The 26,841-nt window shown below is 41.6% G+C and overlaps 1 protein-coding gene across 1 annotated transcript; it reads right to left on the bottom strand.

Annotated features, from left to right (window-relative positions):
• Positions 1-1,437: 1,437 nt before the first annotated feature.
• On the bottom strand, positions 1,438-26,812 carry eIF2A (eukaryotic translation initiation factor 2A). The gene is made up of 17 exons (XM_075891139.1): positions 26,755-26,812; positions 25,946-26,015; positions 25,429-25,503; positions 25,231-25,349; positions 22,844-22,940; positions 20,794-20,876; positions 20,044-20,144; positions 18,928-19,045; positions 17,566-17,682; positions 16,992-17,060; positions 13,643-13,743; positions 10,392-10,567; positions 9,442-9,605; positions 5,129-5,304; positions 4,281-4,403; positions 4,135-4,200; positions 1,438-1,565 (listed from the first exon to the last, which is right to left on the bottom strand). The coding sequence occupies exons 1-17, from the start codon at positions 26,780-26,782 to the stop codon at positions 1,503-1,505; spliced, it is 1,746 nt and encodes a 581-aa protein (XP_075747254.1). The 5' UTR covers positions 26,783-26,812; the 3' UTR covers positions 1,438-1,502.
• Positions 26,813-26,841: the final 29 nt, after the last annotated feature.

The following is a 26,841-nucleotide window of genomic DNA, read 5'->3' as shown; positions in this document are numbered from 1 at the left end:
CATTTCCACATGCACTTCCAGCTGCCCGCACACGCCAGCGCAAAGGCACGATTTTTCGTGCGAAGGGCGTGAAGCGTTCGGCCGTCTCACTCGGGCTTGCAGAGTCCAATTCAAGCGCACTTTGTCACGATCGAACCTCGGTCGTATTACACACGCGCCACCGAGTTCGAAGAAATCGCGGGAGAGCAAAAACGCAGAACTAGACAAAAAGCGCTGGCTGAGTCACGTGGCGCTACGAATGGCCGCCAAATATCGAAATATCATGTGCGCCAAGGTTTTAGGAAATACGCATACTGGCGCCACGAGCCTTGTGTAAGGGTTCATTGCTGCGGTTTAAACGAGGTCCACTGGTCTTTCGTGGAAATTTGTTGATTTTCCACCACTACTAGCTTTGATTTTGCAGGGAATTTTGGATAACATTCGCGACACGAGCCCAATGTTTATCGCATGCGCTACGAAAAAAAAATATTTCTTCCACTTTTACAAATTCAGTGGTTTTTCAGTACTTCCAACTGAATATTCGTGAATTATATAGTATATTTCCATTTTTGAATTTTCAGTTTTCGTATTTAATCTCTGCTTTTAATTGAACAGAATTCTGCAGCACTCCAACACCGGAAAGTCGACACAGCTGAACACCAAGGAACATAAAGAAAATTTTGTCAAATATAATTTTTTTTTATGGTGAATACATTACTGAAGAAACAGCAAAATCATATTTGACTTTAAAAAAGCATACTGCATTCATCGTGGATTATTTTGTTAGCTTTGTGAAATTAAACTACATTCCAATGAACCGAAATTGCTACAATAGGTACAACATGGCACAGTTTGCAAACTTCAACACCAGGCCTTGCAAAGTTTATTATTGAGCAATCCAGCAATCTACATAGCTGTGGTCGTCTCATTGCAAAGTTGTTGTTTTTTTCCTCGGACACTTTACGGCAAAAGCCTCTTATAACAATCTCCATTTCTTCCTGCCCAACATTAACCAGTCCATCTGACATCTGTGTTCCTACATTCAATCCCTTGACTTCGGATTTCCATCCATAATTTCCAGAGTGCCCCTTCTCCCCTTTTTCAAAAAAGTTATACTTACAAAGAGTCATGTTCTTTTATTAGCAATATTTTGGTGTTCAATTGCTACTCGTGTATCACTTAGCAGCATTCCAGGTTTTTTACTTACCGAGATTTTTGCCTTTTATGTTGGAGTTAACAAAAAATCTCGGGGAATATTATTTCATATTTCATGCAGGTGCACTACAATGCAAGGTTACAGGCAAGTAACCTGTCAGGGTACAATTTACAAGTATTGCAATAAACTCCTGCAAAGCAAAAGCCAAACAAATGTCTATTTTACACTTCAGCAGAAGTTGTCGGACGAGTTGTATAGACGATGTTGATAGAGGGATCTGAGAGAGAAAAAACACACACTAATAAAGATGACCACTTGCCCTCATACTTCACATTTATATCCATGTTCTAACAATTATTTTATAAAATCAGTGCAGTTCTAAGGCTTCCAATTCGTCCAGAAGTTCTTGCTCCCTCTTTATCTTCTCAAGCTGCAGAAAAATATTATACAGACATATCAATGAATGAATGTTCTTCATTGCACATATATCTCGTACAAAGTATGCCCAAACTGAATGGTCCCATTGTCAAATGGTAATGCAGGTCCCATAACAGAAACTCTAATAGTTCTACTAAAAGTAGACTAAAGTAAAAAATGAAATTTGATACCACCATGCAAGAAATAACATTTGGCTACTAACAACAGCCACTTGAATCCGATTACAAAAAAAAAAGTACATGACCTGTACTAAACACAGAAATTTGGGTAACAGTGATGTGTGTTCCTACATTCAAGCCCTGAACTTCGAATCCACATCCATAATTTTCAGCGTGCCCCTTCTCCCCTTTCTCAATAGTTACACTTATATAAAGTCGTGTCCCTATGTAAGCAATACTTTATTGTTAATTGTGCAGCACTTAGCAAAATTTCAGACCTGCGGAATGACAAGCGGAGTTACAAGTGTTAATAATACTTCCCATGTATAGATTAATGAAGAGAACAAAGATATTGAAACAGTTTGCAAAGGAAACATATCAAGAACAAAATACATATATATACTTGGTAAAAAATGACAACCCAGAATACCAGTAAACTCAAGAAGCAGAAGAAACTAGTACCTCAAAGTAGTATTTTTTCAGTGATCTCAACAGATTCTGGTTATTACTTATATTAATGTGGCATGCCATTGCAAACTTTTACTGCAGTATATTATAGCAGATCTTGGATATAGGCATTTTTTTTTGTGGGAGGTATACTGAAGTTGTTAAAAGTATGGTTCCTTGTAAGGCATCCGGGTTAATGAATGGGGAATGGTTCATTCTTCCTTACGACACTGTTAATACATGTAGGTAATCATAGTTTCCGCACAAAATCAAAAGGCAAGATTTCAGAAAATAGTGGTTTGCCATGTTCGTAGTGTCGTGAGAATGTCACCGTGTGTATGGCTCATTTTCGCAACCGTCGTACTGACTGAAGATAACAAATCCGAGGATTCTATGCAGTACAAAAAGGCGGCTGTTGACTAAGATAAAATACAAAATGAGCAGAACTGTAATGTCAAAATATTCACAAGCTTGCAAGAGAGTGTGACAACTCGAAGCTAGTTTCAAGCAGGCTGCATCCAGCTGAATCTGCCAATTTAAGCAGCTGTCTAGAACGACACAATGGTACGTAAAAGAATCAGTACACTAAAGGGAGCTATTATTAATGTGTAGTCGTATATCATGTGAACTCAGATTTGTACAGGAGTAAACTAACATGCATATTTTGCTTTTTCGGCATTAATGATAATGCTGCGGTGCTCCCGTGGCATGCCAGAGATAACATGAAGCATGTTGGCTGCGTATGCACCGTGCACCTCCGCATACGAACTGGTATGCGTACACAAATAAACTTATCCCGACCATCAGCATCAACACCCGCTACAAGGTTGTTATCAGCAAACCAATCGGCCAGCTTGGCTATTTCAGAATTCATTTGTCCTATGGGTCACAGATTTTTACCAGTAATAATTAGGGTAGTGTCATCGGCATACACAAGCATCTCAGGAGTTGTTAGTACTAGGGGCAAGTCAGAGCACAGTAGTGGATCTAATACAGAACCTTGCAGCATGCCTGTTTGTATGGGCTGCAGAGATGAAGTAATGTTATTGATAACTACTATCTGTTGTCGACTTTGAGGGCAACTCGAGAAAGTTCCACATAGTGCTGCAAGAAGTATTTTTTTGTAATTTGAAAGTAAGATGTCGCGGTCTACCGCATGATTAGTAAAATTTCTAAACTCATTCAACGAACCAAGATGCATCAGACAACATAAATAGCCAGCGCTAGCGTTCGTTTAGCCAAGGCTAGTACTAGTAGAGAACTAAGCATAACACTAGCTCAATTTGATCAGCAATCGTACTACATACATTACCACAGAATTTGGGTGAAAGGTGCCGTCTTCGAAAGTTGTTTTTAAGCAGGCTAGAGGATTATATGTGTTCTATTAAAATTTTGAACTGTAATACGTGAATGAATTATTTGCCATTTTATTTGAATGCAACACTAAATTCTCTGGCCTCGTTTCTCACAGACGCATCCCTTTCTAGGTTTTCGCATAAAGAGCTTTCACAATCAGAACTTATAGAAGCCTGATAATAACACATCACTTTAGTGTACTGCAATGAAAGCAACTTAAGTGTTTGCATGTGATAGACCAAAGCCAGAAAATTTTTTCAACTGCATTCCTTCGTTTCCTCTTGACAGTGCGATTAGGGTTCAAAGTTTGGGAGTCTCCCGGGCAAATTGGGAGAGTTGGCAGTTATGCTTTTATACCCACCAATGAATGTGAAAGAACTGCTGCCATGTGCCTAGACCTGATTTTGTGAGACCCAGCTTGGCTTCATATTCAAAAGCAGTATAGAAAGGTCTACACCATAGAACAAGTTGATCCCATAACTCTACTCTCTTTCAGTATATAGTAACAATTCATAAGAGAGCCATTGCAATAAATACTACCTATTTCCTCTGCAAAATGTTTAAAAAAATAGTCAAGCAAACAGGTTTTCATAGCGTTACCTGATTTGCTTCAAGCTTTTTTCCTGCTTGCACTTCTTCTTTTAATGTAGCGATCTGGCCCAGTTTCTGCAAATAATAACAACGCGTGTGATTTGAGAAACCTACACGAAAGAAATGAAAGATTCTCTACAAGCTGTGCGACCTGCCTTCTTCAAGTTTCGAATCTTCTTTTCCCTGGACCCCTCCTCTGTCTCTTGTGGAGCACTGTTCTGCCCCATGATCTCAACAACCGTCTGTATTGCTGAGGCTTTATCTGTGACCTCGGCAGGCTGAAAATAAACAAAGCAAGAACATGATTTAACTAAATACCATTAAATGTGTAGATGAAAGCAGCTTTACAGTGTATAGCACAGTTACACAAGCGATTGAGAAGACACATTAAAGAATTGTAACTGCATCGGAAGGTCCAATACAGTATCCTAACTACATAGGACCGTGTCTATTGCATGTGATCCGAGATAAAGTAAACTCTCTAAACTGAGATTCGTTTCCTTTTGAACAAGGCAGTCTATCTTGACAGAGAAACGTGATTGATATTAGGCTCGACTCTGATCTACATTGCTCACGTGAAACAAGCATTATCTCCTCACAAATATTTTTCTTGCTTCTTACTTGACAGCATTACCAAGTAGTAGTTATTACATTTCTTTCCAAGCAAGAGCATACCGTACAGAACACAGGAGCCCCACAACTGGGCAAAGCATGAAGAAGTGGTCTGTGACTCCACCTCTACAAGAAATCCGTGAATGACTGAGGTTACTGCTGAAGTAGCATATGAGCTTTCAAAAGACTTGTGAGCTAACAATTACTACTTCCTTGAAAGTTCCCTAGCTCAAACACAAAAAACAGACCATAAATGACTCCAGAAAGGAAATAGCCTAAATGACAATGAAGTCCTGAAACTAGCTTACGCTCAGGATATGACAAAAAGTGTAGTAAACACGAGCTCGTGCATCTTCAGTTAGCACAGGAATTCACAATTAAACTGCCTTGCCTGAGCATTCTCCTTCTTTGCCTTTTTGGCTTCTTTCCTCTTTTGATTCTTGATGGCCGTCTTGGATTTAGGTGTCGAGTCTGCAGCCTTATTAGTGGACGCGCTCTCGTCATCTTTGACCTTGAAAGAGGAAGGCTGACCCCTAGCCCCTGGTGGCCGGTACACTTGCTTTGATGCTGAAAAACAAGAAACCAGCAAAAATCATCAACACGAGGTCACTACAATAGAGTAGACTCTCATTAAACGGAACATGAAGGGACCGGGAAAATGTGTTTCATTTAACAGGAGTTCCGTTTACTGAAAAGTGAAGTGGGTTGCAGCATACAAGTATGAAACCAATCATATCACAGAAATTTTGAAGACTAAAGTGAGAAACAAAGTTAACAATTGGCTCTAGTGATGTTAGCAGCAATAACTTTTTCCATTAGACACAAAAAAGCAGCTTCCATGCTATCGCCATTTGCTCATAGGGTGTCCGCTAGAGGTGTGCACAGAATTCGGGTAGCCCAAAATACCGAGCCCGACAAGGCCCGCGGGCCGGTTTCGGGCAAGACGACGTTTTCACATTATTTTTTTGTCGGGCGGGCTGCCCCAGGAGCAAAGGTCGTATCAATTCTAAGATACAGACATTGTACTGGAACTGTTCTTCTGCGCGTAGCGCCTTCTCCGCCACTACCCCCCCCCCCCTTCCATCCTCTTTCTTGGTTCTCCTTTCCTTTAGCCACTTTAAACGCAATGGGAGAAGGTGAAGTCGCACAAGATGGGCTCTGTGACTATCAATACACAAAATAATTCCCTGTCCCTACGTATGAGGTACTAAATTTGTGAGAAAACAACCGGTCTATATATTCCAAGCTTGCTCTGCTTCCAAAAAATATGTCGCCACACTCCCTTTTCATGTTTTGCTATTTGATCATTACACCTGTCAGTGCTGCCTTGTGCAACCATGCCCATTGACTAAAGAGCCATCGAGATAGTAGTAGAACCTTTCGGTGCGATTACGTGCACAACGGGAACATTACAGATTCTTCTGGAACTTATGTGGCCGCTAGCAATAGCGCTGGAATATTCAACGGCACATGTATAAGTGGCGACGCGCATCATCGCTTGTGAGTTGATCGACGGGTGATGCTCAGTTCGCCACTATCAGTGCCAGTGTGTATTGCTGTAATCTGATTTTCCATTTACCGCCCACAAGTTCGGCCAAGTAAACAGTCTCATCTTGGACGTACTGACTACTGTTTTCATCAATGTCACGACTCCGTGACAACATTGGCCATTCCGGCTACCAATGCAAGCAGCGAAGGGACCTTCAGTTGGGCAAAACATGGGCCCAGGAGCGCCGCACTTTACTGAAGCCCGAATCATTCGACAGCTTGTCTATAACAACTCGTAATTGTTACTAACAGGGACTGTCACGTGTTTGCTTATGTTTCACTTGAATAAAATGCCACATTATCGGAAAACCACATCTTGTCTTCGTAGCGCCCCTTCATAATGACAGGCTGGGCCAGACCCGGGCTTTCATTTTTGTACATCGGACCGGGTCGGCCGGGCTCCAGCCCTATGGCATCGTGGTCGGATGCGCCTACGAATTAGTCAGCGGGCCCAGGCCGAGCTCAGGCTCTAAAATTCGACCCAGGCACAGCTCTAATGTCCGTAAAGCTAAAGTCATGCTTTTACCAGCAATGAGTAGAACAACTTTACAGTACTTGCGGAACTATGCAACCACTGCATAGAAAAGTGCACCAAAAGAATGGTATTAAAGATTTGAAGGAGTAAGCACACTGAGTTTCCCATACATGACGAGCTTCACTATATTCAGGCTGAATCCGGTCACAAAAGGTGGTGACAGTAAGCGCAGGATCCCATCAGATTACACTAGGGACAGAGCACATAGAGAGAGCTCACACTTGAAAGACATGTGACAAATCTGTATGATTTCTAAACCACTTGAGATATTTTTATATAATTAAGCACTCTCACCACGTTCAGTATGCCATGAAAATAATAATCATTGCACAGAGTAATCTGAGAAAGGACACAAATTAAAAAAGTTCATAGGTGTGCTCTTGGCTTCTGCACAATGTTAAGAAAATATAGGGCACCTTGCACCAGCCATGTCACTTCCATAATTCTAATGTAACAGGAAATAAAACAATATACTGCTGAACGAATAACAGGATCTTACTTTACTCAATGTATCACAAAGTATTTACACCCAAAATACAATTCAGCATCTTAGTGCCAAGGGTGCAATAAAAAGAAAAGAAACTCAGGAATTGCACAGCATTTTGTGGGCACAACAGAACCAGGAAGAGGACAAAATTTGGAGTGTATCAGTTTTTCAGTGTCACCATGGAGTCCATTATTAATCTTTTTTTTTTACTACCTATGCACTATTATGGTACTTCCATCACGAATGCTGACTAACGTGTTATTGTCAAAGGTCATTTAACACATGCATCTGCATCCTATAAATGAAAAAGCACAGCTGCTACTGGAGAAAAAGGCCCCAGCTGTGCCTGCTATGAGTGCAATGAAAAAAGTGCTTCATATTATTATGTCTACGGCTGTCACCAAAGATCAACCGCAGGTGGGCAGCGAAAAAACTACACATGCTGAATGCAGATGGCACGCTATGAAGGCAAGCTATGCTCGATACAGAGGTCCGTTAAGCTTCATTTTAAGAATTCTTACCATGACAAGAACCAATAGGACAAGAAAACTAACTTCAGATTACAGTCTACGGGACATATTCTATGAGTTGAAGACTCAAATACGATCTAGCAAGAATTACAACATGAATATATACTTCATTAGACTTTGTACAGATAAAGTTACAACTTCTTATCACTATTTTTATAGTGATAAACTAGATAATTTTGTATGTACCATTATGTTCCCTTCTTTGAGGTCACTCCTCAAGGTCTATTGCCAATGTCTGTAGAAGTTTTCCACACGCTGCGGATGATGCCTTTGAAATTAATAAGGAAAGGCCCAAGCGACCGCTTAGTCTTCTGGTAAATGAGAGCACTGCCACAACTCTAGGTCTAGCAAATAACAGAAAAATACAAGCCATGCGGGAGAAGTCAGACGCAAGTAAAGTGTGCACCATGAAAAAAGTAACATTAGGCATTATTTTTGCTCCCTTAAAACTTTGGCATGTCATCTACATCTGACTTTTCAGTAGTACAATATTGAACAGCAACGAAAAAATTTTTGCACAAATATAATACACAGCCTTGCAGACATATTCAAAGGGACACTAAAGCCAATTATTAAGTTGACATTGATTGTTGAAATGGCGGTCCAGAAACCTCGTAGTGCTACTTTTGTGCCAAGGAAGGGTCTATTTTGAAATAAAATGACGTTTTGGTGCTCCGCATCAGGTTAGCGCAATTCAAATTGCCCGCCTGAAGAAGCATACCAACAGGACCATCTCACGCCACTGTTGCCGTGCACAACGTTGCCCGGCTTTACTGCACTAGTAGCAGCAGACCGAAAGCAGCAGGAGCCACAGCAGCAACAACAGCCATATCAATTTCTCGCCATTGACTTCAATATTGCAGACGCTTTTGTTTTAACTGCGCCCTGCTAGATGGCACCACCTGTCCCGTGTAACCACGCGAAAATTGACTTTTTGAACCACTTGCGCCATTCCCCATAGTAACGTCCGGCAGTTCTTTTTTTCCATGAATCAAACAGAAACGAACAAGCTGCATTTTATTGCGTCTCTAGATGCACAGAAGGTTCTTTATTTAGTGCACATAGATCAATTACTAGTGATTAATTGTAGGCGGTCCGTCTGATATCATCAAGATAATTTCGAAAATGTCCTACTGCAGCACTTGTGTTCTTGTGCATTTACCTTAATTTCTCGGTGAGTAGGGCACTGTTGTTGATAACATTGTCGTTTTAGATGTTTAGATGTTGTCATACATTGAACTTTCACTCTGACGTAAACTGTTATTTGACTTTAGTGTTCCTTAAACAGATTCTACTGCGGATTGTTTTCCTTCGAGCAATGTCTTGTTTTCACTCAACAAAGCGACAAAAGGAACAGCTAATGCCAAATTGACACAGACACTGCACACACATTAAAAAAATGTCGATGTAAGGCTGCAACAAACCACTGCACATACTTTCAAGCTCAAAGCTGAAGGCACCTAGCATAAAAGCGAAACATTTGAAGTGCACCAATAAAATACGATGTGATGAACATCCTCAGGACGCTGCTTTCAATTACAAATATGTTATATGAGAGACAAAGGGCAGTTCATGAAAAAATCTCGATGCAGTGTCATACATACCTTGTGGCTGCGATGACTGTATGCCACTGACTTGCTTGTAGGAGATGGGCTTGGCTGGAAATGACTCGGCAGGGCAGGGCTGCCACAGTACATCCCACAGCTCCTCCCCTTCACAGCAGATGTTCTCATGTTGTAGGCTGCCAGAGTAGTGCCATACCTTGTAGCTGTAAAGAAATTATTTGTACGGTGCCATTTGTACATCTATATGGACACTAAATATACCAGTGAACCCAGAGAGAGACATAAAGCTAAGACAGGGATCTTAACCGGAGGCAATCAACTGTTAGTTATCTAGCAGTACTGGATAAGAGAAAAGAGGGTGTGAAAGAATGAAAGAGAAGAGTCTATGATGACACTACAAAGTTATCATGACAATAAAGATAAACTGAACGCAGGTGGAATTATCTCCTTCGTGTTGTGGCAGATGCAGTGACAGTTTGATTTTCATTGCAGTTGAAAAAAAAAAACGATAAAGCTCTACACCTTATTTTTTTTTTCTGCTTGCGGCGTAGGTGCATCTGTTGCTTTTTATATGATGTTAGCCGTGCGTCTTTCAATGAATGTTGCACTACATGGTGCCAATACAATTCTCTATTCCACAGCACAGTTATGTTCCCAAGGGTGTGTGTTTGGGGTGTTTTTATGATGTGCAACATTCTTTATAAATTTACAGTGGGCTACATTGTTTACCATGCTACATTGTGCCGCTGCGCATTCCTGGTTACAACTTCATTCTAAAGCAAGCAGAACCTTGCTAATAAAAATGAGATATAAATGGGAAAATACTACTTGGTACTTGGTTCTATATTAGAAGATATTTTTCTTCATAAAATGAAGTAGATTGATTATCAAATTTTCCTATTTAAAATATCCTACCATAAGGACAAAACTTATTCTTCTCGTTCCTGCAAGACTGTGAGAACATCTAGAAGACCTGGAACATGACGCACCCATTTCCGACCCTCAGACGAGGAGCAGTTGTGGCCGTGAGGTAGTGCTCCCCATCCGCACACCAGCACAGTTGAGTGGAGTCTGAAGCTTGGCTCCTGGATACCTGCTTGCGACCTTTCACGTCCCACACTTCCACGTTACCCCTCAGGTTCCCAAAGCCAGCCAGAATCAGAAGTGCACAATGATGTTAAGGCAGAAAAAAAGCGATAAATTGGAGTGTAGATGAGAAAATTATTGGCAAGCTGAAGAGGTTACACTTGTTTATAAGAAACATGCAGTGGGTACCAATTCTTGTCTCTTATGTGAGGTGTCCCTTATAAGCAGCATACCACCACGTATCCATTTTGTTATCAACTCCTATTTCAATGTAGGCACACTGGTGTCACCTATCGACCTCTTTAATAAAGGTCCCCTTGGTGCCGCCATAGTATTCTCTGGGCTGCTGTTTACATGCGTGACCTCCAAAATTCAGCTTCAAGGCTACATTGTCAGCTTTTGTACTTTCGTGCAAGAGCCCAGAAAAAAGGGGATCCTGCTCTCCCTTAAAAAGGTATATACCCAGTTGCTTCTTACGTGAATGTCTATTATAAAGGGGTTGAACTGTATTATTACAGGTTACCTAAGAACCCATGAAAGAAGGATGAAGGCACCCGACACTGTCATGTGGCACAGTTGGTGCTCAGATAGGCTGTGTCTGGCATGCATAGAATTTACTCCAGAGGTGCGCAGTGTGCTTTGACGAAAATCATGTGCTCTGTTCACCATGCTGCCCAATAAACAGATGCGCAAGTTGCACTGCTAGTAAAAAATACAAGTGCCAGTAAAAAAAGTATATTTTTCCTCCTACTTTCCACATGCAAGGCTTTTGTTTCCAGTAACTTGCTTTGCACTGGGAGAGAAGTCTGCATAATGCAATTCTTAAAGGGTACTGACGCCATTTTTGGAAGAGAGTTTACTCTGCCATACAAATATACTGTATGTAGAGATGGATCTGACCATGTATAAAGCTGAGCAAATGATGATAAGAGATTTCATTTTAATATTAAAACCATTTTTCGTATGGTGCACCTGCCGACATCAGCGCTAGCTTGACATTCGGCTACAGTACTAATTCTGGTGACTACTTGCAGAAGTGTGGCTAGTTGTGATGACATCAGGTACAGAAACTTTCAAAATGGCTGATTCCACATCACAAATGAAGATAAAGTGCAGAACTGCTGCGGAATCGTCATGACATCTTGTGTGAGCACATGACAAGAATCTCATGATATGTTGTAACATCAGAACACAGTAAGAACCAAAACGAGCTTTTGAAAACATACCGTAATTACTTTTTTAAGGTGCACCCACAGTAGATTTTCTAGGCATCTAGAAGGCTTGACCTTTCATTTGATTTGATGCAGAAAAGCTTCAACTAACAACTTTTGCATCAGTACCCCTTTAAGCGTCATTCTGGCAGTTTTCTGGACTCCAACATAATGCGCTACATGTGCAAAATCAATGGACACCGCGTAAGGTCTTGACCTCCGTTTTTCAATAAGCTAGCAAACCTGCTGTTCTTTCTACTGAAAGATTTGCTTCAGATGTACGATTAGAATGTAAAGGGCTGGTCAAAAGTTCTCAGGCCACAACACTGGGTCGAGGAGCAGCAGCTAGCTGCTGTCGGGGCGCCGTTATCGCAATCATGTTTTGGCACACGCTAGTGTCGACCGTGTGGAGGAGGGGGTGTGTGCATCCCACTCCTTTTCTTGTTCTCCTTCATAAGAAATTGAGAAATATAGATAGTGTCATGTTTGCTCACTGTTGACTCTTCGAATTGTACATTATTATGCAGCGCTGCTTATTCCTCTAAGGTGGTACAGCTAGCCGTAACACAAGCACTTCTCAATACATTTCGAGCTCTGACCATGCTTATCTGCAGCCAATTGCAAATTGGCTTGCGCACATGGCTGGGAGAGCGATTTGCAGTGCCAATAGAAAATTCAAATGCATGATATAGTTTTCACTGAAGCCAAGCACTATGGCAATGTATATGGTATCTAGCTGAACGTGGCAGCAGACATGATGCACCAGCTTTCCAGAACACCGCTGCCTCGCTGTAAGCTGTGCTGTAGTAAGAATCCAAAGAGCGGACAGTGAGTGAACATGATGAACTATGTTTATTCCTTGCTTTCTTATCAAGGAGAGCAACAAACAAAAAAAAGAACGCATAACCACCTCCAAGCACGTGCTAGACACCAGCACGTGCCAAGGCGTGATTGCGAAATCACCTTGACAGCAGCAAGCTGCTGCTTCTTGGCAGGGCGTGGAAGCTTGGGAACTTCCGACCACCGCTGTAAATGCGTTAAATAAGAGCTAATGGTGACTGTTTAATTAAGCATGACCGATCGTGCTAAAAAGATGCTAACAGTCTGTCATATCTGTATTTACGAGTATCCTTGCCTGTGCCTTTAAATATATATATATATATATATCATCATCATCATCAGCCTGACTACGTCCACTGCAGGACAAAGGCCTCTCCCATGTTCCGCCAGTTAACCCGGTCCTGTGCTTGCTGCTGCCAATTTATACCCGCAAACTTTTTAATCTCATCTGCCCACCTAACCTTCTGTCTCCCCCTAACCCGCTTCCCTTCTCTGGGAATCCAGTCAGTTACCCTTAATGACCAGCGGTTATCCTGTCTACGCGCTACATGCCCTGCCCATGTCCATTTCTTCTTCTTGATTTCAGCTATGATATCCTTAACCCCCGTTTGTTCCCTAATCCACTCTGCTCTCTTCTTGTCTCTTAAGGTTACACCTACCATTTTTCTTTCCACACACACACACACACACACACACACACACACACACACACACACACACACACACACACACATATATATATATATATATATATATATATATATATATATATATATATATATATATATATATATATATATATATATAGATGAAATAGATGATCAGAGTTTCTTCCGGCTACCGTAATAAAAGTTATAAACTTCGAGAATAGTGCAGTATAGGAAACAAAACAATAAATAGGATTAAATAAATATTTTATTGTTTTGTTTCCTATACTGCACTATTCTCGAAGTTTATATATATATATATATATATATATATATATATATATATATATAAAGGCACAGGTAATTATAAATATATAGAAAAATGGTTACAACACACCACCACGAATTTTTAAACTGCTCCTCCTTTTCGAACATGACAATGAGCAAAAGGATATGAGTGCCCTGGATATTGTAGTAGATGCTGTTTCTCGGACCCGTACCCATGTCAAACACGGGATCACAGTTGAGGTTGAACAGAGTGGCCTTTGCAGGCATAACTGTGCATTTTTTCATGTTAAGAAAGCAGAGCCAGACCGTATGGAAGAGTTTACAAGACGTGAGCACTGGTTATAAGTGAAAACTACATAACAGTTACATTGTTCAGTGTTAAACACACATTGGCACTCTAAACATGACCTCATAAATTTCTACCAGTTAAACAACATCACCAAAATTATGTTCGCTTTTCAAATTGGTTCTGCATCCTTATGAAGTTGTTTAATTATGGGTGATAAACTACCAGGCGTACAAAATACAAGAAATTGGCACAAGTCAGGGTTTTCCGAGACATAGTCCTGCTAGGAAAATAAACAGACTTGACTGCAGGTGACCTCTATCCGTGCTCGGTTATGCTTTTGCAAGAACCCATGGGCATTCATTGATTCCAAAGATTTCCAGCTTACTCCTACACTTCTCTCTGTACTTCTGTGCCATCTTTTGATACCCTTACGAATGCTATGACATTCAGCGCTGCTACCTTTCGAAGCTACACTTGCATTACCCACTTCTTACAACATCAGTTATTTCTGAAAAGATGTAATCTAGGTCAACACAATGCCATCATTTTGTTCCACACAAGTTAAGATATGCATCTCATTGTTTAGCTGCAACAGCAACTGGCCAACAAATTAAACATGTATGCATAGCACTTATGTGTGAAAAATCTTGACAGAAATGAAAACAAACGTTTCATTATCACAAACGTGCTTCAATATTGGCACAATCAACAATACTTTGACAAGTTAGTTCAGACAAAAAAAAAACAACTAGCAGCCATGCCCTGTTGTTGACTTAAAGCTGTGATGTAATTGAATAAATATAATTTATGGGCACCGCAGCGGACTCAAGTGATATCATCACTGTGTTAAAGACACGTTAGTCCAGAACCTAAGGCAGTACTACATGGCATTCGGTCGATGGATAAGCAGTTCAATGGAGAGCAATGCCTTATTGTAGGATGAGTAACTGGCACTGTACAATTAACACATTAATCAACTTGTCAAATGCCTTTGGTTACAAAGTACAGTCGACTCCCGTTAATACGAAGTTCACGGGAACCGCAAAAAACTTCGAATTAAACGAACTTCGAATTAAGCAAAAAGCACTAAAAACGGCACTTTTATTAGTTTAAAAGCGCGACAGTTTTTAGGAAAAATAGTCTGTCATCTTCTTCTGCTTGCCGAATCTGGCTGCGGCTAGCAAGTTTTGTAAGGAATACACGTGTCGAAGTGCTTCTTCGGCGTTGTGTTCTCCAACAAAAAACCGCTGCGCAAGAGCAAGACCCGCAGCTACATCGGCGGCCCCTCGGTGGTGGCTCATTTCCGATGTCGTCGTCATCATCGTCATTTTCAGGAATGCAGTCATGGGGCCGAACCATCTGCACGATTTCGCTGTCCGTTAGTGGACCGCATGTTTCGACGTTGCTGTCCACAGCGACATACTTGTCAAAACGGACGTCACCGAGAGCGGCGCGAAAGCTACCGTCGTCGAGCTCATTTGTTTGCACTTCCACTGGCGCACAAGAAGAAACATCCCCCGAGTTTTCCATGAAACCACAGGCCCGGAAACAATTGGCGATGGTTCCTTCTTTCACGCGGGTCCAAGCTCGCGCTAGCATGTTGATGGCACTAAGCAAACTCACCTCGTATTGCGACGAGTTGTCCATGCACAAAAGCATGCGCTCGACGAGATGCTGCCTATACAATACCTTCACATTTTTTATTATGCCCTGGTCCATGGGCTGCAACACGGACGTCGTGTTTGCAGGCAGGTACACAAGACGGATGGCACTCAAGGCAGGTACGTTCATGTGGGCACTACATTGGTCCACAAGGAACAACACCTTACGGCTTGATTGCGCGAACTTGCGGTCGAGTTTGGCGATCCAGTCCTTAAATATATCGGATGTCATCCACGCCTTTCTGTTCGAGGCATAATCCACAGGAAGCGTCTTCACGCCTTTAAAGCACCTAGGCTTGGCAGCCTTCCCGATCACAAGCAGGCGACACCGTTCTGTGCCAGTCATGTTCGCCGCGACTAGCACTGACACTCTCTCTTTGCTTCTTTTGCCTCCAGAACAGTCGTCGTCTTTAAATGTCAGGGTCTTGTCCGGTAGCAGCCGATAAAAAAGCGCAGTCTCGTCTGCATTAAAAATGTCTGCCGGCTGGTATTCTTCGAGGTACTCGCGAAGCTTGCCCGCTTTCCATGTCAGGCACGTTTCCTCATCGACTGACGCCTTCTCCCCACACACGCTTTTAAAAATCAAGTCGTGGCGATGTTTGAAACGCGTAAGCCACCCATCCGAAGCAGCGAAGTCGTTGATGCCCAACATTTCAGCAAGCGATGACGCTTTTGCCATGACGACTTCACCACTGAGAGGAAGTTTGTTGTTTCGTGCCTCTCTGATCCAAATCAGCAGTGCTTCCTCCAACTCGGAGTAGGCGCCGGTGCGCATCCGCTTCCGCGATGTCTTGAATTTTTCACTTTCAAACGCATCCAATATTGAGCGCTTATTCTTTATGAAAGTCGACAGCGTGTTAGGCTTAATGCAGTACTTTCTTGCAATGTCTTGTTTGGCGGTGCCTCCCAGGTCAACTTCCTTCAAGACTTCGACTTTCGTCGCTAGGTCTAGCGTTCGGTAAGGGCCACGAGTTGCCATTATCAAACGTACGTCACCACCACAACACTCAAAATCAGAAGCGCGGAAACACGTGTCGAATCAACCCAGCGCGCGGGTGACGCGGTGACACACTCGAGTCTCGACAAAAGTCAACTAAAGAGTCAGTCGATGCCGCCGATGCGATTCGCCAGCGTTAAAAAGATTGCCCCTTCAAGATCTGTGGCGCTGAGGACAGTAGTGATGGCAAAGACACCAGCGTGGTCCGGCAGATGTTTTGGCGTATGAAAAATTCCCCATTTTACTGTAAAATTACGGTCGCGACGAGACTGTCGATTGAAAAAACTTCTAATTAACCAATATTATGGGTTTTTAACTTCGAATTATCGAGCATTTTTTTTTCTATACGATTGCATGCAAAACTGATGGGACCACTTGCTCATTTCTAATTAACCGAAACTTCCAATTAAGCGACTTCGAATTACCGGGAGTCGACTGTATTCTGCAAGGGAATTTTCACTGTCTTCATCACTTCTCCCCATCAGCTACTAACAACAAACATATGATTGTTCTTAGATAGTGACACGATTTCCAAAACAGAACATAGTTCTTCATTGTATAAAGGGATACATCCATAGACAACACAAAAGTGATCACATTCGGGACTCCACTCCACACTGTATACTGGTCCATCTTTGCCTGGAACAGAACATCAGACTTCTTTTTAGCATATTGTTCAGAGAGTAGATCAATTCAATTGAGCTCAGCTGCTTGTTGTTTAAAAACCTATTTCAAGCTTGCAATTGAGTACAACTAGCTGTTCTTGTTTGTATTGTGTAATAATCATAACAGTAAAACATTGAGATTAAAACATTAACATTTTATGACATTATTGCAAGCCGCTTTAATTCATTAAACATACCATAATGTATAAATACAGATCCTGCTTGCAACCTTCAGCGATTATTATTATATATAAAGGTTTACGTCTTCAGACAATATACTCCATATTTTTGGATCAGTTAATAACTGTAAAATTACGTTCTTGTAACACTGTGTCTGATGGACAGAGTTCTTTCATCCAAATGCAATCTGGTAAAAAAATACAAGGTGTTACAGCTGCGAAGTTTCATACAGTAAAAGATGAATGCAGGGATTAGGCACTGGCAAGACCTGTAACGTGCCATAAACATGAAAAACTTGCCTCGCTTCACCATGGCTGTGTCTCCGTTGGTTCGAAGGAAGTGCAACCCCTGGTCGCCATAGTAAGAAGCTCCGGTCTTGTCCACATCAGTGCTCGTGAGCAGCAGCAGGCCAGTGCCTGGCAAGAAACACGTAAAACACATTTTGCGAAAATAAGAACGCACAAATAAGGCTTGCATGGTCAATTTTAATACTACACCAGAAGTACAATACTCAATTGAACAAATATGATGCGACACAAAACAAAGAAAAGATATTCTTGCAAAGGGTCAAACTATTTTTTAAGAAATAATACTGACAAACTTAATAGTACATAAAACCTCAACCACTTTTGTTCTCAGCGAGCATTTACATGCGATTTGCCTATTGAGAATTGCACAGGCGCTGTGTCTACAGTAGGGTACAGCACAGTACTGTACGCAACGCAGCACGCATACTGCTGGATACTGCGTTACATATAATATACATATACTGTACATATACTGTTGGGTAATCTCAGACACAGTGGCAAAGAGTGATTCTTCATATGAAAAGAAAAATATGTCCGAACCCAGTGATCATTTCAGCGAGCACTCTTTCCCAATGATAGGACAGATCACAAGATGGCTGAAAGGGTCCTCTTACCCATCGTCAGGCCCGCCTGGAAAGCAAGCGAAAAAAAAAAACAAACAAAAAAAACATACGACAGTTTCCACATCAGCTGGAAAGCAGAGGTGTATGCCATACCATTGGGTTGGAGGTTCAGGAAAGTGAGCATAACAGCATAATTAACGAGAACAGTAGGAACTAGCGATGAAAGATGAAACAAGGAATGCCGCTGGAGGCCATGTTTCGACAGGTGGGCTTCCCTTTGTTGGTGCAGTGACTACCTTTCTTATCAGTGTTCATGTACGCTTTTCTCACTCTCACTCAACTTTACTAGTTGAGGAGAGGAGAATTCGCATTTAGAATGAAGTAGCTAGAGATCTATGCAAATGAAGAAAAAAAAGAAGAAGGAAGGCTAACTGATTACGTCAAGACGTGCACCCACTCACAATAGAGCATGCGAATTTTGAGTATTGTATATGCAAATGTTAGTGTTTCGAGCCGTGTAGCTGAGCAGGCCCACGTCACAGGAAAAACACAGGTGGATAAGCACGGTGCCACAATTTTGTTTAGCCTGTCGGCATGCCATTGTCAGTCCAGAGAAACCCAGAGTCATGACACAGACAGAGCTTACAAAATTAATTTGCAAGTTACCAATACAGATGATATACACAAGAAGCTATCCTATTGCAGAAAATATTAGAGAAAGACACCTAATATATAGGAAAATAAAAATATATTGTTTCCCCCTAGAGTACAAAACGATCTGCACACTTACCTTTTTTGTTCCAACGGAAGTCCACCTTATCTGCCTTGTAAAAGCTCTTGTTTGCGATTCCCGCACTTGGACCTTCGTAGTTTGGATGCCTGAATGCTCTAACAAAAGACGGCTGACCCTGGAGGGTCAGAAACAGGGCTGAATTCACTTGCAAACTATTCAGCGTGCAAACATGGGATACATATAACAAAACACACAAATCAAAGCACCAATTTATTTATTTGCAAACCTATATCTAGCCTATGTCCATAGTAAATATAAAAAGAGACTAGAAGTATGCACCACATCCAAAAATGAGCATAAAAAAAGGCATCTTCACAAAAAATTATACGAATTAGTGATGAGGAAAGGCAAGCAATCGGAGTGTGAAACCTGGGATACACAACTAGATAGGAGGGCACAGAGAATGGAACACGACAGCTTGCTGCGAAACGAGAACCCATGCACAATAGTGGTTAGGACAAACAAAAATGGCGTGCAAAGTTTTTACTTATACACCGCTAGCACTGGCCCTTGAACTCACTCTATCAAGTAAACAAAAAGCCAGATCAAAGGTTAAAGCGTAGTCGTACCTGAAGCAAGTGTAAACACTCATCACAGAAGGGCAGAAAATCTTAGCCATCCTTATCGTAGCATCACTGTTACGTGAAAAGTCACAAAAATTTGAGTAAACAGTAAAATCTCAGTCCAGGCAAGTTCTGAGATGACATCTATGTGGAAACAAGCTTTTGAAATGAACTTGGTTTACTTATTTTTCAATATAAACATTTAATAATGGACTAGACTAATAATAATATTAAGAAGAAAAAGAAGTATCTAGACTTTTAATATAACAAGCAGTTATACTTAATTTTAAGCTGCAAATAATTTTTGGGAGAATTTATATCTACTGTGTTTTATGAGAAGACAACAATACGTTGCAATTTTGCAAACTACGTTTTGGCCTGCTATAATTCTTAAAAAAAAAACACACAACCAGACAGGCTTATTCCCTTTGGTTATTTTATTGCTGAATAATTTCACATGAGAATAAGCTCCCTTGAAAGTGCTACTCTGATACCTCCACAAATAATGCCTGTAAAATACAAATAAATTCATGCAGGGCACATGACATACCTTTGTGCCAGGGACATGGCAAGCAATGTGATAAGGCTTGTCGCCGGGTGCCAGGCTGAATTCCGCAAGCTTTTGAAGATGTATCTTGTGGCAAAAGGTTTCTATGATGACACGCACAAATAAAAAGTGATGACTTGTCAAACATGTAATGATTCCATCAGAGAGACTGTTTCGAACGACTTGTTCAGTTCATGGAACTTTTGTAACGTCTCACAAGGACGTGACCAACAAATGTGAGAATTATTCTCAGATCAGGAACGTTTTTCCCAAAGGAAAACAAGCCCTCCCCCCCCCCCCCCCGTAAATGCATCGCCCCCTTCTCCCAAACAACCTCCTCTATTTCTGTGCACCATAAACCAATATACCAGGCATTCAAGGACATGCAACATCACTCATTTGCCAAAAAAGACAATGTGACACCTTGCTTACACTAGAACGAGATTTCCCAATCGTTACTAAAGAGCCCGTTAGTGAGCAACACATTTTCAAAAAATAAAGATCAGGTTGGCATAACCACTGCAGGGCGAACCATGCAAACATTAAAGCTTCAGTGAGTCTGCGCCACGGTGATGCAATATGAATTTGAAGCCACACAAGAGGTATTTCTCAGAGTGACTGAACTGACCAGAGGAAGCATCCGCAGACAATATTTTCCTAAATAAATACACAATATTATGAGTTCGATTGACACCTTTAAATGGCCTGCTCGAAAGCCATGCCCCAGCCAAAGAGCATTTATCTACAACTTACCAAAGTTGTTGCTCTCATAGATGTGAACCTCGTTGTTCATGCTTCGCGCACAGATGCTCTCGTCATCGGACCACTGTGGCTGCCTGAAAGATGTTATAGGCACTCAAGCCAGTCTGTAATCAATTATAGCACTACTTGTTGGCAATTTGAATATTAAATTATAAACACATAGAATGCATTATAATTGCCTAATCATTAGAAGTAAAGGTATGTGAATATCAAATTTTCAACTTTGGATCAAATTCAAATCATGCAATACAATTTCAAATTGAATTAAATATTTTTCTAACATTCTTTCTAATGAATACCAGTGCTGTTTACTTCTGCAAAGCATATTTTTTTTCACCAACGAGAGATGACAAAGAAAGTTTGTTGTATAGCAATTAATTTGCAGAGAAATTATGCTTAGAAAAATAGGTACTATGAATGGATGGGTACAACTTTAATGAAGGTCTGGAGAGGTTTAAAGCAGCTCGGGCTTAGGTCTTCATGGAGAAACATCAAGGCCTTGACTCAACACCGCCTCACGGGCTTGCTGGACTGCCTACGTTTGCACACCGAAGTCCGAGCTGTGCAGAGCAGTGGCCCACCTCGACGACATAGTCTCCAGAGTTATAATGTTATCATTCTAATTATAATGTTACCAATAATGTTATGATTCTGATAACACTATTGCACTCCTACAACATGTGTTTCAGTTTTGCTGGCCCTTCCTCAGATAATTTGCACATGTCATCCTGATGTTTGGGCATATTCATTTAAAATGGAATGGGTTAGGAAAGGCGTTCTGGAGCTGTCGCTAGGCAGCGGCCTGCCTCCTATTTAGTTTGGGACTTGTCAGTGGGAATATCCTACTGGCACTTAGATATGCTTTCTGTATGTGGCTTATGCCACCATAACTGGCAAGCCTGTCTCATTCTGCGCAGGGTGTGTGAGAAAGAAATGTGTCCCTCTCCGGATTGGCGGGTTATGTCTCGTGCCGTCAGATGTGCCATCTTGCTTAGATTTGGGAGTGCGTCACCTTTTGTGGCGACGTGAGCGGATAAACACACGACGGTTGAGCTCTCACTTTGGCGTCTGCCCACTTTCACCAGAATGGCCAGGGCTTCCTTGGAAATTGTACCTTTAATGTAGTTTTTTTCTTTCTCTCTCACATTTTTTTTTGCTGCTCTTTTGCGAGCCACATTGGATAACTTCGCATTCCTGATCTGTCAGGACCAGTGATATGGCTGCTTCCTCCACTATTTTCGAGTTTCGTGCATACACTGCATGTGATTCAGGCTTTGAAGTAAGTGCCTGTTACTACATCAGGGTATTTATGGCCATCTGGTTATTCGGGTGCATTAAAAAAGTGTGCATTCCTTTCCCTGCCAAAAGAACAGAGCAAGGTTTCCACCCTGCCATTCTTCTGCCTCAGTTGTAGTCAGGGTGCACATTTATAAATACTACATTTGTCACTGTAACAGTTTCCCTGATTTCATCAGGGATTTGAATTTCCAGGCTATGCCGTTTATGGTAAGGTACGCCGAGTTTCTCCATAATGCGTCCTTCCATCATGGTGGCCGACAAGACGAAGTTATTTACCATAATGGCGTGATCAAAGGAGAATGGCTGTTCCCTATTCCATTCGGAAGAATACATGGCTGTTCAGGAAGCAATGACACTATTTCGTGTGTCGCAATTTTTCCAGAAAATGAAAACATCCTCTTACAAGGTATGCTAGTGCTGAAGTGCTTCAGTTTGCCGTAGTTTAAACCTGATCGTGCATGCTATCTCAATTTGGGAGTGGAACAACAGTGATGACAGCTCAACGTCCAATGCAAGCTGAATTATTAAAACTGAATTTCTCAACAATGGCTGATTTTCTTTCATACGATGTTATAAAATTCAATCACGATAAAAAAACTAAGTTTTAATTGAAGACGTGCAGTGTAATGCCTGTGTAACTCAAAGATGCCTGTCTAGCAAGCTTCGTGCTTGTCTTACAGAAAAAGAAAGCAGTGCAATGAGACATAAAATGCTTGAAATAGTGTCACTGAAAAATTCTTACCATGAACTTTGTTTCTTCTGTACAAAGGATCGAAGGCACTTTTTAGACTTGATATCGTAGACAAACATGTTAGGCTGTTCTTGGGAGTCCTTAGAACCTGGAAGAAATAACTTTTCATTTACTAGTAGGTTCACAATAGCGGCACTGTGAAAATCTTGCATGAAGTGCAGAACTAAACGTGTATACTACAACGGTAAGTCAAGCAGATCAACAAATGAGAAAGTACACAGTTTAACTACCTATTAATGATAATAGTAATAATTATGTCTGGTTTTATGTCCCAACGCCATAATACGATTATGAAAGAATCCATAGTAGAGGGCTCTGAAAATTTCGCCCATTTGGTGTTGTTTCATGTGCATAGACATCACACAGGACGCGGGCGTCTACCAGTCTGCCTTCATCGAAATATGTCCTTCGGGTCAACAGCCGAGCCCCGCAGCTACTACTCTAGTGAGGCGGACCTACACATTAACAACCACCCATTCTCGTTACATGCCAAAGCTCGGGGCATTCTAAATAATCGCCTCTCGCACACAAAGTCAAGTGGGCCAGCCGAACACGTGGATGCAAAAAGAATGAAAGAATAGCAAGTATCAGTTATGCAACAGTCAAAATTTCATTGATGGGCATTTAATTTACTCAATTTACACAATACCCTCATAAAAACTGTACGTTAGAGCGTAAACGCAAAAAACCAAGCGAAATTTTTACTGAAATGAAAAGTCAAGCATAACTCCATCAAACTTTTTTTTTCTTCTACTCGAAAGTGAGTCTTGCGTCTTCAGACACACTGTTAACACTTTCATGACCGCGCCTATCCGTATCAATAGTATGTTGTCGATATTTACAACTTCACTATTTGTCCCGTTCCGAGCACTTGTGGACGCCTTGGGCCATCTGATGTGTAAAAAAAAAAGTATTTTATCAGTTTTGCTTTTGCGTTTATCGTTTTTCAAATGTGTGAAGATTTTAAAGAGCATTTTTATACACGCAGGTGAGTGTGTTTAGTTTCAATGACTGCATGTGACCGCTTCACAAAAACAGCGAATTTTGGAGGACTTTCGTGTATCTGGGCTGGTATCTTCAAATGATGACAACACAGGCTCGGTAGACGACATTGACACTTCTGATTTCAGGACGGTTGACAAAAGCTCGTGAAATTACCCTGGAACATCAGCTGTCGTCTACTGGTGAGTTTAACTATGTAATCAGGCCGCGTTATGGCCGGCGCGCATCGGTGTAAGTTGATCCAATGTGTTCTGAAGGTTACAGCTCTTATCCGCTGGGTGTCAACATTGTTTGGGCGGGACCCCTTGCCGACGACAGCGCAGGGAGTGCAGTTTCGTGCATGAAGGCAGCCCGAGAATGAATTTCGGAATTCCATTCCGTAGTGCCGCGTGGCACTTTGAGAGAGCTGTCGACTTAGAAAACAAATGTTTTCTGTGAAACATGTGCAGAAAACCTGCCTTTCGCCGCATCGCGAAACTGCTTTGGCCGGTGGCATGAAAGACACCGCATGTACTGCGATTCTATGTATACAGAAACTTTTGCATTTACAGGTTAGTTTACAGGATAGTTGTACATTTACAGGATAGTTGCATGTGTTCCTTTTGTTTAAAATGTATATTTCGATTTTTTATGCTTATCTTGTTTAGAGCAGTGTTGATGATTTTATGAAATTTCTTTGTTCATGTTAAAATTTTTTTAGTACCATTGTTAATGAATTTGTGGTCTTAAGATGACTTTTTTTGAAGGATAACTCCTTGCTGTACAATTTGATACCATGAAAATAAACAGCAGAAGCTTAGGGTGCCATAAAAAATAATGTTTCCTGGAATACCCGAAAGCAGCCATATTTCTCACGGTCAAGAAAGTGTTAAAGGAGACATTGGAAGGTCTGAGAATCTACAAGCGGCACAATAAAACTACAAGCTGGTGGGTTTATCCTAGCAAGAAAGGCTATAATTGAGCCAGTACTCACAGACAGCAAGAATTTCAATCTTTCAGCAATGCAGTGCCGGCTGAGAAATTCTATTACATAGCTATCATGTCAATCAGTGTCGACACCACAGGCTGGATAGTTGGCTGAGACTTTCAAAGTGATGCAGATGAATATCCACAAGAAATGTGCAACTGTAAAGTACATGCATTACCATGAGGTCATTTCTTTCCTTGCCTTACATCATAATGTTATTAAGCATCATGCACAGATGCATTTAGAGCAGCAGTGACACGAATTTGAGGCCCCCCAAGGGACACTTAGCATTTTCCATTGATACGTGCTATCAACACTCTCGAGACACTATAGACAGATAACAGATATAAAATATTTTGCTTTGGTTTTAAATTTTTCACCAAAGTGCTCGTAACAAAGTGACATGTACCTGTGTACTGTTCCCATGTGCACAAGATGTTTCCCTTCGGTGAGAAATCAAGGTACAATGTCTTCGGCTTGGGAACTTCAAGCACTTTTTCAAATGATGGCAGCGCAACAACCTGGACTCTGCATGAACAAATGTGTGGTCAGTCATGCAGAATATATAATGAGGAAACAAGAGGGTGCTTGGCCGATATACACATACTTCTCTTCGTTACTCCAAGCAAAAAGTTTCCCATCCTTGCTGAAGGCAATAACTCGGCAGGACCGCGTGGTGTCTCTGAAATTGGGAACAATTGCCAAGAGCGACTTATGAAGGCACATAATTAAGCAAGCTGCCCTCATAAATCTAAGCAAGCACAAAAAAAAATCAAACAAGGAAGAGACACAGAAACAGGACTGGCGCTAGATATCAGTGTTTCTTGTGCGATTGTCGATTTGTACTTGCACGTGTTCCGGTACCACCAACTAACCCAAATTTCTGCAATGAATAGGCAAGCTGGTTTATGGCTTGCACAGCGAAGAGTACATATGACAGGACATCATCGCGCGAAACATGCGCTGTCTTTTTTGTCCTGCGATATCAACAGTTCACGCTGCAAGAAATACATTAGCGGCGATAAGCCATCAACGAATTAGATATTATTAATATTCGTTCAACAGTTATCACGGTCAGAGCTAACGCCATCTAGCTGTTGCACTGAGTTAAACGCCTCACTTACCTCTGAAATTCATTGAGCTCGGCAAAATCTGGCTGTCCTTTATGAAATGCCACTCCTCTCGATCCGCGAACTGAAACAATTTCAGCACAAAACAGGCACAGTGTTAGTGCACTGACACTGAATGGTACCGCTTCACAACCTAACAGACGCAGCCACAATCGAGATCTCGCGCAAATAATGGTCGAAGTAGTCTCATTGCGATGATACACTTTCCATCTGTCACTTTTGGCAAGTGCCTCGAACAATCTGAACGCAGTAGAGAGATCGAAAAACCGAATCGCCCCGCCGCGGCGGTCTAGTGGCTAAGGTACTCGGCTGCTGACCCGCAGGTCGCGGGTTCGAATCCCGGCTGCGGCGGCTGCATTTCCGATGGAGGCGGAAATGTTGTAAGCCCGTGTGCTCAGATTTGGGTGCACGTTAAAGAACCCCAGGTGGTCGAAATTTCCGGAGCCCTCCACTGCGGCGTCTCTCATAATCATATGGTGGTTTTGGGACGTTAAACCCCACATATCAATCATCGAAAAACCGAATCGTATCTCACGTTCTACAAACTTGTAAGAGAAACGGGACTGCAAGGCAGCTGAAAAGTACGCAACTAGTGCGGGATTTCCGAAACAGTATTGCCGAGCAAGGTCTGCTAACAGGTCCGAAACGTGCACGGCAGTAACAGTAGCGTCAGCAGAGCTTCTCTTTAAGGAGACATGGCGATGTGTGCGCATAAATGCATTATTCTGAAGGCGAATCAGTTTCTTTTTGCTAGGACAGTAATAGTGTCGCAGTTAGGCGATATCCTTTATTAAATTCATTACCAGCTATTAGCGGCCTGGGAGCTGCCATCTTGCCCGTGTTCTAGACCAAAAAAAAAAAACCTGAAACACAACCTTATTTGGTGAATA

The sequence above is a fragment of the Rhipicephalus microplus genome, chromosome 1 (genome assembly GCF_043290135.1).
Source record: "Rhipicephalus microplus isolate Deutch F79 chromosome 1, USDA_Rmic, whole genome shotgun sequence".
NCBI classification, from domain to species: Eukaryota; Metazoa; Arthropoda; class Arachnida; order Ixodida; family Ixodidae; genus Rhipicephalus; species Rhipicephalus microplus.
Note: the sequence above shows the minus strand (reverse complement) of the source record. Positions and strands in the feature narration are given on the sequence as shown.

What these genes read in the sequence shown, in the direction of transcription:
- eIF2A (XM_075891139.1), bottom strand. Translation starts at nt 26,782, where the DNA reads ATGGCAGCTCCCAGGCCGCTAATAGCTG. An exon ending in GCCATGTCCCTGGCACAAAG is followed by an intron (nt 19,046 to 20,043) that starts GTATGTCATGTG and finishes CTGACCCTCCAG; the next exon opens with GGTCAGCCGTCTTTTGTTAG. An exon ending in ACTACAATATCCAGGGCACT is followed by an intron (nt 10,568 to 13,642) that starts CATATCCTTTTG and finishes CATCATTGTGCA; the next exon opens with CTTCTGATTCTGGCTGGCTT.